Source organism: Meleagris gallopavo, chromosome 3 (assembly GCF_000146605.3).
Source record: "Meleagris gallopavo isolate NT-WF06-2002-E0010 breed Aviagen turkey brand Nicholas breeding stock chromosome 3, Turkey_5.1, whole genome shotgun sequence".
Lineage (NCBI taxonomy): Eukaryota > Metazoa > Chordata > Aves > Galliformes > Phasianidae > Meleagris > Meleagris gallopavo.
This window is the reverse complement of record NC_015013.2, coordinates 22,999,217-23,016,443: the sequence shown is the minus strand read 5'-3', so window position 1 is coordinate 23,016,443 and position 17,227 is coordinate 22,999,217. Positions and strand designations below refer to the sequence as shown.

The 17,227-nt window shown below is 37.8% G+C and overlaps 1 protein-coding gene across 1 annotated transcript in view; it reads left to right on the top strand.

The window, feature by feature from the left end:
* Positions 1-2,970: 2,970 nt before the first annotated feature.
* Positions 2,971-17,227, top strand: part of TRIO (trio Rho guanine nucleotide exchange factor) — a 166,200-nt gene continuing 151,943 nt past the window's right edge. The window contains 5 exon segments of the mRNA XM_010708503.3: positions 2,971-3,074; positions 8,340-8,454; positions 11,571-11,763; positions 12,387-12,899; positions 15,463-15,585. Coding sequence (XP_010706805.1) covers positions 3,020-3,074; positions 8,340-8,454; positions 11,571-11,763; positions 12,387-12,899; positions 15,463-15,585 — 999 coding nt within the window. The 5' untranslated portion in view covers positions 2,971-3,019.

Here is a 17,227-nt window from a genome sequence, read left to right as displayed (position 1 = left end):
AGTGAGTTTGTGTGATTTCAGTTTGCCTCAATTGAGCATCAGTGAAGGCACCTGAAAGTACCAAAGAAACTTCAGTATTCCAGCGGCAGTAACACAAATTTGGGGAAACTGTAGTTGTGTTTTGTATCTCTGTTCTGTAGTTGATCTGTTAGCTTTAAAGATGCATGTGCCACTATTTCATCTGTAGCTTTTACTTGTGTGGCTACTACCAAATCCTGCAGTGCAAGATGATTAACAGAAGTAATGTATCTGAAGGAAACTTCTGCCATACACTGGGGCAGCATTTCTCTCAGATGTGTGAGCCACTAGCAGGGCATCGAGCTGTTGTTGCTGCACATCTAAGTTGCTCGCTGTACCTCAGTGCTTGGGGGCCTCTCTGTGTGATGCAGTGCTTCAGTAAGTGCTGGATGGTGGCACTGCTCCAGCGGGAGGCTGTGCTCGTGGAGCTCTGGGAATTTGTGATTCTGAACACTTCCTGGGGAGAAGCATCTCCTAAATGGAAGCGGGCTGCTTGTTCATGCGCTCCTTCATCTACTCATGTTGCATATTAATTAGCATGATTTGAGCTCCCTCCTCCCAGCGGGCAGTTAGAGGAGTGTCTGTACGATGTGTGGGGCAGCAGCAGGGCAGGTGCTGCCTATTCAGAGAGTGGAGCCGTAACCGAATGTTCCTTCAGTGGGTGCTGAAAGGGTGGTGTTACTGTTTGGGGAACAGAAGAGTCTGTGAAAGATGCAAGGATAGGATTTATTATTAAAATCCACGTTTAGGGGAAAAAAAAAAAAAAAAGAATAAAAGTAGTGGATTTACTGAGTGGTGAAGGGAACAATAAATGCACGCACACTGTGCCTGTAAGGACAGCAGCGTGCACACTGCTGCAGCCTTTGTCCGCCGCAGGGGATGGGGAGGATGATGTCATCTCCTGGGTTGGATGATGTCACTCCCGTAGTGTGTGGTAGCGGTGAGTCCTGGGCACTCAAAATACAGTACTTTATTGCCTCATTCATCCTCCTTGCTCGTTGTGTTCCACCATCAGTTGTAATCCCCACAGCCTTTTCTTTTGAGCTTTAATGCTGCGGAACTGGAATAAAAATAAGCTGTTTGGAGCAGCAGGAGCGGTAATCCGAGGAGCTGCAAGGACACACAGACTTGGAGCCAGGCACTGGTGCAGTGACTGGGCTGCTCCAAGCCACCCCTTTGTGCCCACAGAAATTGACGTGCCCCAAGCAGAGCAGGCTGTGCACACTCCGAGGTGCTGCAGGCAGGCTGCGGGTTGGAAGGAGGAGGCAGGATAATTCTGAGCTAAAATGGATAGCAAACACAGCACTCGTTACTGCATGCTTTGTAGGTGAGGAGAAAGTGTTTTCTACCTCTAAATTTGCTGTAAAGAAAAGAAATTGCCACAGTTCATCAGAAAACCGTGCAGGTTAAATCAGCATTAAGCTTACAGTGAGCAGCTGAAAGCACAGCACAGCAAGCATGCAGCTCTGGAAGTGTGCCTGCATGCCCTAGCAGTCAGCTGAGGCCCAAGTATTTCAGGATGGAAAAAGATATTTGCTGTCTCTTTAGATTGAGTTATTTAAGCCCAAGGTTCTTAAACTCTTGGTTATAGCTTTAGTTCCTACTGAACACAGACACAGTAGGAATAAAACAGTAGGCAGTTTCAGTAAACAACTGCTAACCCGTAACCAGTACTCTGTAAGTAAGGCAAGAGGTCCCTTCTGGGCCACGTGCAGGTCTCGGGAGCCTTGGGGCTGGCAGGAGGCAGATCCCTGCCCTCCTCAGCCATGGTAGGCCTGGCACTGCTGCTGGCAGGGCGCCGCCTGAGGGAGCGCTCAGCTGCTCTGAGAGCTCCTGTCCAGTCTGGGTTTAGTTGTGTTGTGGCTTTCACAGGGAATCAAACAGGGAACTAGCCAGTGAGATTTGTTCAGTATTGTTCTGTTTGCTGTCAGCGGGTGGTGAGACAATATCCCAGCTGAATACTTGCAGTGAAATGAGGGGACGCTGCTGTGGCCTATATATGTGATATTTCTGACCGACGTTTCTCTAATGCATTTTTTAAAAATACCTGGTAATTGCCCGTCTGCAGGCTTCCACAGGAAATCTATCGTGCCGCTTCACACTCCTTTAAAGAGAGGTGATAGCTGCTGAGCATCACTGTCAGGTTCTGCTGCCCTTTCTAGAAAGGAAGAGCAATACGTTTTAGGGGAGTCTGGCATGTGCATAACTGAGCTTGCTCTTGTAGTAACTGCCAGAAACTATCAATAATTAAGAAGCTTATCTTATCCCAGAATAAATACTGTCTTCAAAGATGGTTGTTGTTGTTGTGTAAAGGAAAAGTTTAGAATCTGGCCACAGAAATGTAATGGAAGAGAAGGACTGGTTGGTAATCTATGGCTTTGCAAAATTGTCTGTAATCACTCCCCCTAGGGACCAGTTAAAACTGTGTGTGTGGAATTAACAAGGCAAAATGTACTTCTGTTACAAGATACTGCTATTGTAAGGCAGCAGAAAAAGTGCAGCTTGATCTCTGATTCTGCTTGTGGAAGTGATGTAAGGAAAATAAAATCTAAATAGTGATGTTGAATTTGGCTTTTTTTTTTATATAGGATGGATAGGGGTTGGTGCTTGCTGTAAAGGTGTCTACTCTTATTAGCTTGATATTGCGCCCGTGCCCGAGCTGAAGTTGGAATATTTAAAGTAACAGGAGCTAACTGATACTTACAACTTACTGATGGAAATGGCTAATGGCAGCATTCTGTCTTTTACCGAGTCTTATTAGCATGCCATGATGTTTATGTCAAGTTAGTCAAAGCAATGACTTGTTTATTGATAAATGTTAAATGTTTACAGTTTACTTTGTGCAGCCTTTTATTATGAGATTATCTCAATTCTTATCATTTTAACATTGTTTTTCAGAGGTAAATGTTGTACAGTACTTTCATTAAATGTCATAACTACTCTGAATTTCTGACTGATTACCTGATATTGATGTTTTTCAGGGTTTCGCAAAAATGATGAAATGAAGGCTATGGAAGTTTTGCCAATTTTAAAGGAAAAAGTCGCATACCTTTCAGGTACAGTTATTTTCTTTTGTTGTATAGTGCATAACTGTCATATCAGTTGCATATAAAATGATACTTTAAACACTACAACTACCACTGTAAAAATCATAGAAATGTAGGAGAGCAATGAATACCATTGGGTATCCCAACCATAACATTAACATTTGATGTGAAAGGATCTATAATAATAAAAGTATGTATTTTGTTAAATGGAGAGCAAACTTCTTGTCCTGCAACCCTCTGCATATCCAATAGTGTTACTTAAAACAATTTCCTGTGCTGTAATCATATTCCTTATACTATTTCCAATTCTTCTGCTAGATAGTTTTACAGAGTTGGCATTGTTACAGGTCAGTCTGAGGCATGGGAGAAATATCCTTGTTGCAGAGGGTGAAATTTCAGAGTGTATCCTTTGAAGCACACACATCTTTATGCTGAAATGAGTTAGCATCTAATTTAATCCATCTCTTGCATACACTTTGAACGATAGTTGTTTACCTAACAAGAAGTAGCAGAGGATTTAACAGTGTGTAACACACTCTATAACTCAATAACTTTACTTGATGGAATGATGACTGTCTGAGGTGCTTATTCTTGTGAACTTTCTGAAATAAGCACTTCAAAACCTGTTGGGATGAGTCAGCATCATTCTCTTTGCCGTAATCGTAGTGTCACATGATTTGGAGGACAGCCTCATATTTGAAAGTTGGTTATTTTTGTTTCTTCTGTTTTTGCTTCTTTTGTTGTTTGTTGTGTTTTTTTTTTCTTTGTGAGGAGGGGGGTGGGAAAGGACATTATTTATTTAGAAGTGCAGAAATAAGATTTATATTTGTTAAAGCATAAAAAAATAATCCCTGAAGTTGCTGGAGATTTGCTGTGGATAATGATGCTTGTAGGTGCAGTGTGGAGTTTACATCCTTTCTATGCTTCTAAGTATCATTCTAAAACAAAAATAATGTTTTGTAAAATGACTGACACAACAGACCAATTTGCCTGATAATCTAGAATGTCCTTTCCTTATGAATTGTAATGCTGGTGAAGTCTTGCTTAAAACTATATTTTCAGAGGAAAGGAAAAAAGTAAATGGAATTAAATACAGAATTTTGATCCCTCATTGCTCTTTTGTTTTGACCTTGCTTTATGGCATTTCATGAAAAAAGTAATCTGTTTCCATTCCAAGACCTCTACATTTCCAGATTATCCAGAGCTTAGTTTAGACCCCTTAGGAGGGAGATGAAAGATGATAGGCTTTCTCTAATGTGTGCTTTTATCCATTTGGCCTTCTCAATAGGCACTAATTCTGTCAAAATAAAGAGGGCTAAATGTAAGCTGAAGATGAATTTAAATGGAGATGATAGATTATGAACTAAAGGAGATGAGGAGCAGGCAGGCAGAAATGGTTGCCTGTGTGCCTGCGTGAAGGTAGTTAACTTCTGACAGAAGAACAGACCAAACAGCTGTGGGCAGTGAGCTTGGCTGGAGATGATCTTCCAAAATCCATACTGTTTCACATTTCCATTGCAAGTGGGTCTGAAATGAAATGAGATACATCAGTAATACAAGCAATTTAAACAAACAATGCTCCCCCAAAACCAAACCAAACAAACACCACCACTGGGGCTTAAGCATTTTGGAACAAGATCTGTCAAGCCTTACATCTTGGAATATACAAGTATGTGAAAACACTGGACAACTGGCTTACAGAGGCTTTCAGTGTGCATGCTTTGTTTCATTCAGAAGCACAACTTCTGCTTTAGTACTTGATATTAGTATTTGTAGGTACAGTAAGAAGTTAAGGTTTGTAGAGTAGGAAAGAGCTTTTGGATTTCACTGCAATCTTTATACCTAAACAATACTCCTCATTCGAGCACCAGACTGTTTTGATGATAGCTGTTTCCTAAGCCATTCTTGAATTAATGTTCTGATCCAATCAAAAATCTTAATACACTAAGATTTAAGGCACTTGATATCAAACACCTCCTACTGAGGTACTACTTTCACTCTGACTGTACTGCATTGCAATTAAACTCTTTATGAGCTTCCCTTTTTGTCTCCAGTAGGTGCTTCTTCAATCTGTTTTAGGCTGAATTAGGCTGTAATTATGTATCACTTTGTTTCAGTCTTTCCATTTGTTTGCATGTGTACACATTTTACATGTCTGCTCAACATAATTTTTTTTGCACAGTCTGATCGCTTTTGAAAAGGCTGTTTCAGTCTCTGCTTTTTTTCTGCCACAAACCACAGTAGTTCTGATGTGATTCACTCTTGGGTTTCTCCTCCACTGTCACAGTCTAGTCTAGTCTCTTTTAGTGAACTGTTAATAATGTGCCTTTGTAAATGAAAAAGATGAGTGGGTTTTTTATAATCTAGTATATCTGAATATATATTTAAATAGAAGAGAATTCAGCTACCTTGCCTCTGTTATCTGTGGCACAGAGCAGGGTAGCAGACTTTTTTGTTTTGTTTTAAAGAAATACAAACTAAATGCTGTACAATGGACAAATGAGAACTGCAGTGCACTTACTCATCTGTACTTTTTAAAGTCTGTGGGCTGTGTGCTCACTGTAAAGAAATTTTTCCTCATGTCCAGTCTTGAGCCTCCCCGTTGCAGCTCTGTGCTATTCCCATTCTGCCATCAGTGAGCAGGGATAAGAGCTGGTCACCTCCCACTCCATAAAAACCTGATGCTTAGCTTTGCCTGAGTATTTTGAGACTAAGTGAAAAGGCATTTTCTGAAAAAAACAACAACAACAAAAAAAAAAAAAACAAAAAAACAAAAACTATACTGCTCAACCTGATTGGTTTTGGTACCATTTGGAGACCATTGACAAGACTGCTGTTAGTGATGTAAACTGGACAGAAGTGATTCATGTTAGCTGACTCATGTGAGTTCATCAGCTACTTGTATGACACATCTTGGCATAAGCAGAGAGAATATCTCAATACCATGGAGGTTTTGTTTAAAAGAAAAAGGGTAGAAATGGAAGTCTGACTGATGAAAGCAGTAGCTTAATATGTTTTTGTAAAACCAAGACAAAAAGAGGGTTGACTTGAACAAAGACTATTGTGAGACAGGAAATTCCCACCTGGTGCCTAATGCATTGTTACTTTTAACATTCCAGTTTGTGTATGACACAGGAGGATCAGGAAGAAAGGAAATGAGAGTAATTTATTGGAAAAAGCCTAAGTTTGGCTCTCTAGGCATAAAGCTGATAAAAGCTTTAGCAGATGAAAAAAAAAAAAATGTTGTATTCCAAAGCTCTGAGAACTTTTTTACTTAATACTTAACAATCTTAGTATCTGGTTTAAGACTCAATAGTGGAACTAATTTTGCAAAAAATCAACTCTGTATTCATTTCTTCATTCGTCATATAGACTTGAAATTTGTGCGATGAATTTTGTCTCCAACAAATGAAAATTTCAGGATGTGATTTAACAGGAGTTTATGCACCGTAGTTTAAAAATGATTTTCCTTTATGGTGTACCTGGAGCTGGGAGCCAAGCGAGATAGTGTCTAAAATAACCTAAAAAGAATTTATATTTCTTTCCTCTTCCATGATGGAAAATAACATGATAAAGTAGTTAATCTGTAGGAAACGCCTGAAGGCAGTCTGAGAGGTCTGTATATAACAAGCAATTTGTTTAAAATACTTGGAGAATGTAAAGACAATTCAGTGTATCCTCTTCACTGTTAGCTTCTGCTTTTGAAAGAAAAAATTCTAATTTGAGCAATCAAGTACTTTCTTAGTGCAGTTCAGATTAGTAATGTTTTCTAGTTGAAACCTAAATTTTGTAGATTTTGTAGCTGAGGGAAGCATTAAGGGCTGCAGCAGCCTTTCAGCTATGCTCAGTAGCTTTGAGGCCTGCTGGCCTTTCTGGAGCTGCTAGTCTGATCCTTTGTACTTCCTTTCTCTCATGGCTTCTGGCCTATCTTCATCCCATCTCTTGCTATGCAAAAATCCTCAGCATTCTCTGAGACAAAATCCCATCAAGGCCAAACTTAACCCTTTCCAGTAGAAGAGTTTAGTTGTTTTTGCTCTCTTATCCTATTTTAAGAGGGTCATAGAAGTCAAGAAGCTGAATTTCCTCTTATGTTTAGGTTTCTGCCACTGCAGCTTGACAGAAATCTGAAGCAGCTTTTCCTTTTCTGAGTTTCAGTTAGTGACTCATGGAGAATGTGCCCAGAGCAGGCGCTCTGGATCCTGGGCTTTGGGTCTGCAGCAAGCATGCAGAAGCTGCACTGGGGAGGATACTGGTGGATGTCTGAGTGACTGGTTCTATTCATTTGCTCTTGGCCTGCCTTTTTAAGGAACTCTTTAAAACTTTGTTAACAAACCTGCTTTTACAGTGAAGGGGTTGATTAAATGAGAAAACACTTGGGGCAAGGATGGTGTTTATGGTGTTTCTCTGTGTTTCTTTGGGACAGGAGAAAACAGCCCACGCACATCTGCGGTTGAGAATGTGCATGTGAAATTTAGTTTGTAGGAATGGGTTTATGCCGTTGTGTGTGTCGCAGAGAGGGGCTACTGACTTAAATGTAACACTGAGTAATAGTAACATTTTGTTTTCATATGCAAGGCATTTGATATAAAATTGCAGTTTCATTTTGACTACAGTAGATGTATACAGTGTAACAAATACGATGGATACATTTTTCTCAAAGTCAGATTTTCTGGCTTCTTGTGTTGAATGGATTTAGAATTTCCATGTTTTACATTGCTAACAAAATAAACTATTAAATAACAATTCAGAATCTTCACATCAGAATAGGGTAAAAATACAAACAAAATGCTTCAGTAGTACCCATACACTCATCTGGTATATTCTACACATAAACTTAGTTCTAGTTAAAGAAATTAACATTGAGTATTCTCAAAACGTTTGCTGACTCTACAATTAAATTTAATCTGTATAACTGCTGATTCAAAAGTTAAATATATAATAAAGCATCATTGCTAGAGGTATCTGACTGCCCATCAAACTTAAATGCTTCTGTAATATGTACATGTAATACTATAGTTATTCTTTGTTTAAATTTTTTTTATTTATTTTTGACAGATACTTCCTCAGTGTAGGAACTGGGAGAGTTTGCTCACTGATATTCCCAACAATGGAATCTAAATGGCCATGTTGGCATTTAACATGAAATCTTTTTAAAGTGGGTATGCATTCAGTAGCATTAGTAGGAATTAGGTTTTCTAAAAGCACTACAAATACTACATTTGCAAACCAGAATGATGTTACACTGAGTTTTTTTTAATGTGTTTTATTTTTCAGGTGGCAGAGATAAGCGTGGAGGCCCCATTCTAACGTTTCCAGCACGTAGTAATCATGATAGAATACGGCAAGAAGACCTTAGGAGACTAATTTCATACCTAGCTTGTATTCCAAGGTAAGTGCTGGTCACTTGAGAGTCTCTGAGGCTCTGCAGAAAGACAAATGTAATGTACTTCAGTACACTCACAAGCTAGAACATCTTGTGTGGACTGAGGTTATCACAATGCTTCTGTCTGTTATTCACGTCAGATAAGTTAATGTATCCTAATACAACACAGGAATACCCAGGAGAAATGTATGTAGAATTTCTTGTACAGGTCTCAGATAAAACTGCAGAGATGTCTTTGAAAGTATTGATGTTAGTGTATTATTAAAAAAAATTAAGCAATTTATTACAATGCATTATTTAAACAAATCACCAAATCTAGTGCTTGTATATCTGTGTGTATGTACGTATATATATATTCATTGTTCAATGTATATATATTCTTCATTATATATACATCGTTCAGATAGAGCTTTGTTCTGTGTGGTACAACTCGGGAGAAAAGTGAGCCTAAGACCCTGATTTTATGTTTATTTCAGATTATACCAGCACCTGAAACAGAGTGAAACAACTCTGAATGTGCTTGAATATGTTCACATGTGATCTAGCAGTTGTCATTATAGATATTGGCGCGGCATAGCTCAGTACAATTCCTTATATAATAATAAAATTTCTTCTATAATAAAATAATATTCCTCTGAGTTGCTAATTTATAGTCATTTTTCTTTGCGTCTGATGTATCAGATTGGCAGATTGGCATAAGTGCTGTCATTAAGCAAAGAAAGACAACTCCCAAAAAGAAACATTCTAAAAGTCTAGTTAAATGTGGCTGTGGCCTTCCTAAGGAGTTATTTTTGGTAATTCAATTGTTCTGGCTTTTATTTCACTTTTAAGCGCAGAGGTGTTTTTTTCGTTTGTTTGTTTTTTAATCAAGAGATTTGGAGAGATATAGGAAGGAAAAGGGGAAGAAGTCTTTAGATTTTAACCTCTGAAGTCACTGGACTTCACATTTGAATATTTGATGTATATTCTGACATTCTAGAGCTTCAAGTTACTAGAATAGTTAGTAGAAGTTAGTAGCATCAAAATAGGCCCCAGAGAGTTTTCTAGAGATAATCTAGCAAAATACAGCTGTGTTCTCGTGAATGGTGTGTGCTAATTTAGAAACAAAATAAATTTAAAGTAGAAGCTTGGTTCAGGATTTTGTATCTCTGCAAGCATGGCAAAGATTTGATAATGAAAACTTTATTAAAAGTTTGATTTATTTTTATACAAGTCATGTGTTAGGGACTAGTCTTACAACTCCTTAACTGAAGTCGTAATTGGTGCAAGTAGCCCCACACAGTTTGTCTGACAATTAATTACTGCAGTACAGTTACTGTACATAGTTGAAAGGTTTCGACAACAGATGAAAACACCTAGGGTAGTATTCCATCTTAAATTTACATTAATTTAAAATTTATCTGATTTTTAAATGTTGCTAAATTTAAGTCATCTGCACTGACTGGACAAAGTATTAGTGTAGATCAGGTTTACCAAAGAGATAATTTTGTCTGACCAAGATCTGCAGAAACAATTTCTGTGATCCCTAGCTGAAATAAATTAATCTTTTGTGAGATGACGAAGGCTATGTGATTGAGACTGGGGGGGCCCATCTGCATCACATGATGAGGGGCTGCTTTGTGCAGCGTTGTAGATGACTAGGTGCATGCCTCATGAATCAGTGGCAAGCACTCTTCCTCATGAATGAATAGTTTGTGTGGTAGGATAGGGATGGGCTGAGCAGCACTCAGAAGTAATGTGAAGCCTTTCAGTAGGTGGGTGTGTCTTAACTACAAAACAGTATTTGTATTTGTCCTTTTAATTTTGTGATGCTTTTAAAAAATATATACAGTGTAGTCAGAAAAATTTGAAGTTATAATCTGCATGTATTCTTCAGTTATCATAGCTATTTTTGGGCAGCTGGGAGAGCCAACAATTATCTTGGTAAAATCCTTTATAAGCTGTTTTTTCAAAGCCAACATTAAAACAACTCTTCTTCTAAGGAAGTTATATTGCTACTCCTTTCAGCAGCACTTCAGCTCTCCAGCATCAGTCATAATTCATCTATCTCATAGTGTGACCAATGAGACTGAATAAAGCATGCCAATGAAGTGTTCTTACTTCCTGGATACTCTAAAAGTCTCACCACACAAATTCCAGAATTGCCTTTAGGTTAATCACATCCCTGCAAGTGATTCATGTACTCACACAGTGGACATTTGGTTCCTTTTGATAGTCTGCTGGTTATGGCTCGATTTTGAAATACCTTCTCCTTTCATGTTAGCCTGTCTCTGTAGTATGTAAATCCTGGAACAAAATCAAAATTTCTGGTGTTGGTGGTGATTCTTGCTGTTGATCAGCAGTACAAAGTGTACTATGTGCACAAAAGAAATGAAATCTCCTGTTCTCAGAGGGGTTGCCAGGAAATTTGAGTATAAGGTCTGCCAACTTTTGGACAGCAAAAATGAGCTAAAATTTTGTAGAAAGAAGTTGATATGGTCTTCTTCACAATGATAAAATACTTTTTTATCCATTATATATCCAGAAATTGATCTTGTTACAGAAGTGATTGTCAATAAGGGTTTTCATCTGCATTCTAACAATTTTTAACTCTCAGATAATCTGAGATATCCGTAACAGTTTATGAAACATTGCAGAAGTGGTAGGTAAGAACAGCTTATCAACTTCTGTCTTTTAGCAGTTTGTGTTTGTAGAACACAAACGTTATTATCAGTAAAGTGTGTGTTCTACAGAGTCATTTATAAATGAATTACATATTGGTGCTTCTGTAAATGGTGACTTCTATATATGTGTTGGGTAAAAGAGACGCAAGACTGGAAGAAGAATCGTGCATATATGAACAAGGAAAATAAAAGAGGAGGTAAAGGCAGATCGTCAAATTAGCAACAAGTTTAAAATATCTCCCAGCAGGAGTTTGGCAGTGGAGTGACAACAGGCTTCCAGAGAAGTTCTGCACTGCCTTGATGAGAGTTGCTGTATGTATGAGATAGTCAACAGTAAGGCCTTAGGGGTGTGATTGTTCATTAGGTTAGCACACTTTAATTAGGGAGTGTGTTGCTGTAAAAGTGCTGTCTGTGTTTGAATTTGTAACGCTTGATAACCTTTTCTTCTTTCTTCTGCAGTGAGGAAGTATGTAAAAGAGGATTCACTGTCATTGTAGATATGCGTGGGTCAAAATGGGACTCTATAAAGCCTCTGCTGAAGATTTTACAGGAATCCTTCCCATGTTGTATTCATGTTGCACTGATAATCAAGCCAGACAATTTCTGGCAGAAACAGAGGACTAACTTTGGCAGCTCTAAGTTTGAGTTTGAGGTAATTTCCCCTATGCTATATGGATTTATATTTATTTCACGATTTAAGTGTACTCACTACTAATTGACATCTTGAGCATTCTCAGGTAAATAATGTGGGTGAGAAGAGAGGTAGATGAGGCCAATTGTTCCAGAGGGAATATAGTTTCTTTAACATACTTAAACTAGATGTGCATATCATCATATGTACTTTCTCTGAGCGTGAAAAAGATGGACTTTGAGTTTTATCCCCAAAAATAAATCATTAGGTTTCATCTATATTTTGTCTGCTTTATAGTAATTGTTCTATCATGTATAGAAGAAACCCAAGTAAATAAATCTTGCCATTATCCTGCTGCTGATGTACCATATGCAAGCCAAAAGTTCATCAGAATAGTAGTCAGAAGGGTGGTTTCTTCAATGTGGTGAGATAAAGAAACAACATTTCTCTCACTGGGGCACAATACCAAGAAGATGAGAGGCTGATCAGAATTGACATTGGAGGAGAAGTCTATAAAAGAAGTCACATGGACTTCATAAGCAAAACGATCAACTCATAAACAGAGAGAACCAAAAGCTTGAAAGATAAATTCAAATTTGTTTCAGTAACAGCATTTTTAAATTTTCATCTTTATTTTCTTTTAGACAAATATGGTGTCTCTGGAAGGCCTTACCAAAGTAGTTGATCCTTCTCAGCTAACCCCAGAATTTGATGGCTGTTTGGAATACAACCATGAGGAGTGGATAGAAATCAGAGTTGCCTTTGAGGACTATATTAGCAATGCAACCCATATGCTGTCCAGACTGGAGGAACTGCAAGATATATTGTCAAAAAAGGAAATGCCTCAGGACTTGGAAGGTGCTCGCAATATGATAGAGGAACATTCACAATTAAAAAAGAAAGTCATTAAGGCTCCTATTGAGGACCTTGATGTGGAAGGACAAAAGTTGCTCCAGCGAATACAGAGCAGCGATAGCTTTCCCAAAAAGAACTCTGGGTCAGGGAATGCAGACTTACAGAACCTTTTACCCAAAGTATCTACCATGCTGGACAGGCTGCACTCAACACGGCAGCATCTGCATCAGATGTGGCATGTGCGGAAATTGAAATTGGACCAATGTTTTCAGCTCAGGCTATTTGAGCAGGATGCTGAAAAGGTAAGAGGTTGGGGAGGGGAAGATAAGTGGGCACTGTCATTAAAAGGAACAGTGATAGACTGGCTTGAGTAACAAGGATAATTACAAGTATTAATTTTTGTCTTTAGAGTTATGCACTAGTCCTTTAATAAAAATTGAGATGGGATTTCTTTTATTGATAGTGAATCTTAGTCTCCTAAAGTAGAGGGGATGGAGTAGTAATTCTAAGCTGTAAAGAACACAGGTAACTTTTACTGAAGGTAAATTTAAGTGGTGATGACTTTAAAGCTTTTGCTTTGGTACATTTTTGCTCCAGACAGATGCTTTTGCAGGTATCAAATAAAGATGAATGCTTCATACTTTATAAATGCAGATGATTAAGGATTACATCAGTCTCTTTTTGAGTGACCCTTGGGATTTGAATGACAGGCAGTCAACAAAGTCTGAAGAGGCTGACATGGGGAACTGCTTCATTGATGCCAGATTTAAGGTCCCAAGCTAAAAACTGATGTATCTGTTTTGACAATGCTTATGTCGTTAACAAAGCACTGACTGATTTCAGAGGTTTTGGGTTAACCAGTCCTATTGAATAATAAAGCCCTTAATTGTCATGGAATTAGAAGAACCACTATAGTAGGCAGTGCACTGTTAGATGAGATCAAATAAGATCTGTTTTCATAAGGAATGGTTTTGTAATCGCTTATTAACTTGCTACTGTGGAACAAATAGCTTTGAGGAAAGATGGGGAGGTTTTCTATGGGAGAAGAAATAGTAGACTATGCAGCCAAGTGGTAAGTATGGTCTTTGTCAGATTTCTTAAAATATTTGTCATAAGAATGCCAGAGCTGGGTGAGACCAAAGGTCTGTGTTAAACTAGTGTTCTTCTCTCCAGTTGTGGTCGTTAGCAGATGCCCAGGGAAGAGTAAACACAGAGTAAGCAGATACAGTACTTCTGCCTCTGTCTTCCTTTGTTTTCTTCCCTTGTACTTTCCTGTTCCCTGATCATTTCTGCTCAGGGACTTTCATAACAGAACTTCAAATGTTTTCTACTGTGTTTGAAAAAGAAACTTCTGAACCATATAAAGCAAGTGTTTACTGAATGGATGTAGCTGAAAATAGTAGGGGCGTGTGTAAGGACTGATGAAAAAATCCAGTCAAATAAATTTAGAGTCACAAAGTTAGAAAAGAATAAGCCAGTGCTGCATTATTGTTCTTTTAGGACCCAAGTACTTTTTAGCAACTTTTCAGTGATTTATTTATGGCACAAACAAAATATATTTTGATGATGCTCAAATGGTTTTGAAATAAATGTTCTACATTTACTTGTCTAAAAATTGCATACCTAACTTGGGCTTTAAGAAGCTCCTTGTCATATACTTGAGCCTGGGAAATTGATCTCTGTCCTGCCATGTGATTATATAATCTCATGTCTGTATTTTCTAGATTCCTGATTCCAAGAATAATTCTATATTAGATTCATGCATTCATTTTTCAAAATAGAGGGGAATGTTAGGCACCTCAAAAGGAAGTTGAGAACAGCTAGAGTACTTGGGACTTCATTTCCACATCAGCCAGTAGAGTAGGATTCAAAAGATGGTTTCTGTGGTATCCTAGCCCACTTCTTGGTTAAGGCTCATGTCTCAACGTACTCATAGCCTTTGAGAACTGATAATATTACTCTACACACTGTTCTGAATACTTTAACAGATGTTTAAATGAGTACTTACTACTCACTGCTGCCATTTCTTTCAGAACAATATTTTTCAGCTAACACAGAGAGTAGGTAGGGAGGTCTTATGAGCTGAGATATAGCAAGGATTTCAATACTTGTGTGTATTAAACTTCACCTTTTACTGTGCTGCTTCGTCTGTGAAAACTTTGTCTTTCAGTGTCACCATATTATATCTGTGAACTTCTAATGATGGCCATTGCTAGATAAGATCTTTCCTAAATTTTGTTTGAATATTAAAATGCTTTTCACATAGACATATTTCAAGTTTATTAGTAGATTTTTTTCTGGAAGAAAGTTAATCTGTAACACTGCTCAAGTGGTTTTTGTTTTTTTTTTTTGTTTTTTTTTAGAGCAGTACAAAATTTATTCTCCAATCTGTCATAAAGTTATGAACTAAAAATATCAAACTTGCTAAAGGACTTGATCAGCAGAAACAAATTTATAATTGATTTCCATGAGTTGCCATTTTCATTCTAAATTACTAAACTGCTGACATAATGAAATGTTGACACTAAAGACCTGTATAAGCTTAGCAACACAGGGCTGTGCTCAAAGGGTCTTTGTTTACTATGACTTCTTACTAATGAAAGTGATTTTATTGTAGTTTGAGATAAACACCTAAATGAAAGGTTCAGCAGCCTCAGCTGTTCGTCCAAGAAGTCAGATTTCAGCATTCATTTGTTTAAAATATGCAGTAACTTACAGGAGAAAGAGTATCAGTGTGAATTTCAATGGCCTTAGATTCTTTCTGTTGTCTTTGTTCACAGATTTCTCATGTTACTTGCATATAATTTAATTTGTTCCATAACAAATGAGTGATTTTTTTTTTTTTCCTGTAATATTTTCTTGTAGATGTTTGACTGGATCACACACAACAAAGGTCTGTTTCTGAACAGCTACACGGAAATAGGAACCAGTCATCCCCACGCTATGGAACTTCAGACACAGCACAATCACTTTGCCATGAACTGTATGGTAAGAACAGGCCTTACTTGACAGCACTGACACATGTATTTGCTCTTTGTCGAGGCAGAACTCAGAAATCATACACACAAGTCATCTCTTTTGTTGCAACTAGTACAGAGCTGTATTTGAGCAGTGAAATCATATGATACAAGAAGAAAATAAAGGATAGCTAAGTACAGAGGTACTGTGATCGAGCAATTAAATTGTTTGGACCACTGGCAATATTTGGTGCAACCTTGGAATTTCTGAAATATGTGAATCCAAACTTAGAGAACCTGGGATATGTGCTTGAGTATGGTGTTACATCTCTGGGAATTGTATGTAATATGACTTATAAACAAACAAACAAACAGAAACTACCACCACAAACAAAAAAAACAACTTCTCAGTATCTTCTAAATTGATTGTATCTTAGGTACAAGAAGTTCTGAGAAGTGATCAGTAACTGACCCCAGTGTAATAGTTTTCCTTTTTGATTGGAACACACACTCCTCATTTCTGATGTAGTGAAATGGAGCTAAAACAAACATTTTTCTTGTCAAATATGATCTTGAGATGAGTCATCATTAGGCTACAATTAAGAATTAAATTTGTAATTGACTGTGAGTGAAAGCTGCTTATTATCAGTTTTATGGATGCCCTGTTTGGAAATGGGGACTAAATTCTCAAGCGTACTTCGGTACTTTCTCACAAGCAGGGCTGGAGGTGTGTAAGTAACTTTGGGAGTCTGGGCCTAAATCCAGTTCCTGGCTTCCAGGGACTGGAAGAAGAACACTACCATGCTTGTTAGAAATTAACATCTTTGGCAGTTGAAGAAGGGGAAATGAATTAAAGTATTGTTGAAACAATCAACTCTTGCAAGAGGGTGTTTTTGTAGGACAGGACTAGTAAGTGTGGAAAGAAAGCATGGCAAAGTACACCAGGTAATTTGTCTTGCTGAAACTATAGAAGGGATAGTAAGGCGACTCTTATGTCTGGAATTGTCAGATGGGAGTGGAGAAGTACATTTTCTTCTGGAACTCAAGTATGTTTGTGAAAGTTTTAAAAAAAATAAAATAAAATCTGAAATTTTGAAAAGAATAAAGCAAACATTGTGGAACTTATAATCAAGTTATATAATGTAATATCATAGATGGAGGTAACTTTGACCTTTAGGTCTAGGAGGCGCAGGTCCTCTCAGTGGGCACAGAAAATTACTCTGTATGGAGCAACAGATGCTTGTTGCTCATTGCTCTGCATATGAAGTACAGCAGAAGTAAACTCAGAGAAGGACCATAGGTGTCATTGACATGAGATAACTTTTGGAACTTTTTAATTTTGGATAGCTTCCCATGTTGTTCTTGGTCTTGTACTCCAAAAGTTAAAGTTACTCAGTCTGTCCAACTATTAATTACTGTTGACCCTTCCAAACTCAGAGGCTTTTTTTCTTCTCCTTTACTTTTTTTTTTTTAAATTCCCTGACAGGAAACACTTCAGCAGTGGATGTAGCATAATCCCTCCCACTCTGCCTTTTTATGCTGCTCTCTGTTTTGCTTGTAATCAAGCATGTTAATTACACAGGAGTTTTTCTTACTTTGCCCAGTGATTTCTTGAAGCATGTGATGAACAGCTTAAATCTGGAGCAAATAACTCAAAAACTGTGGGAGGAGGA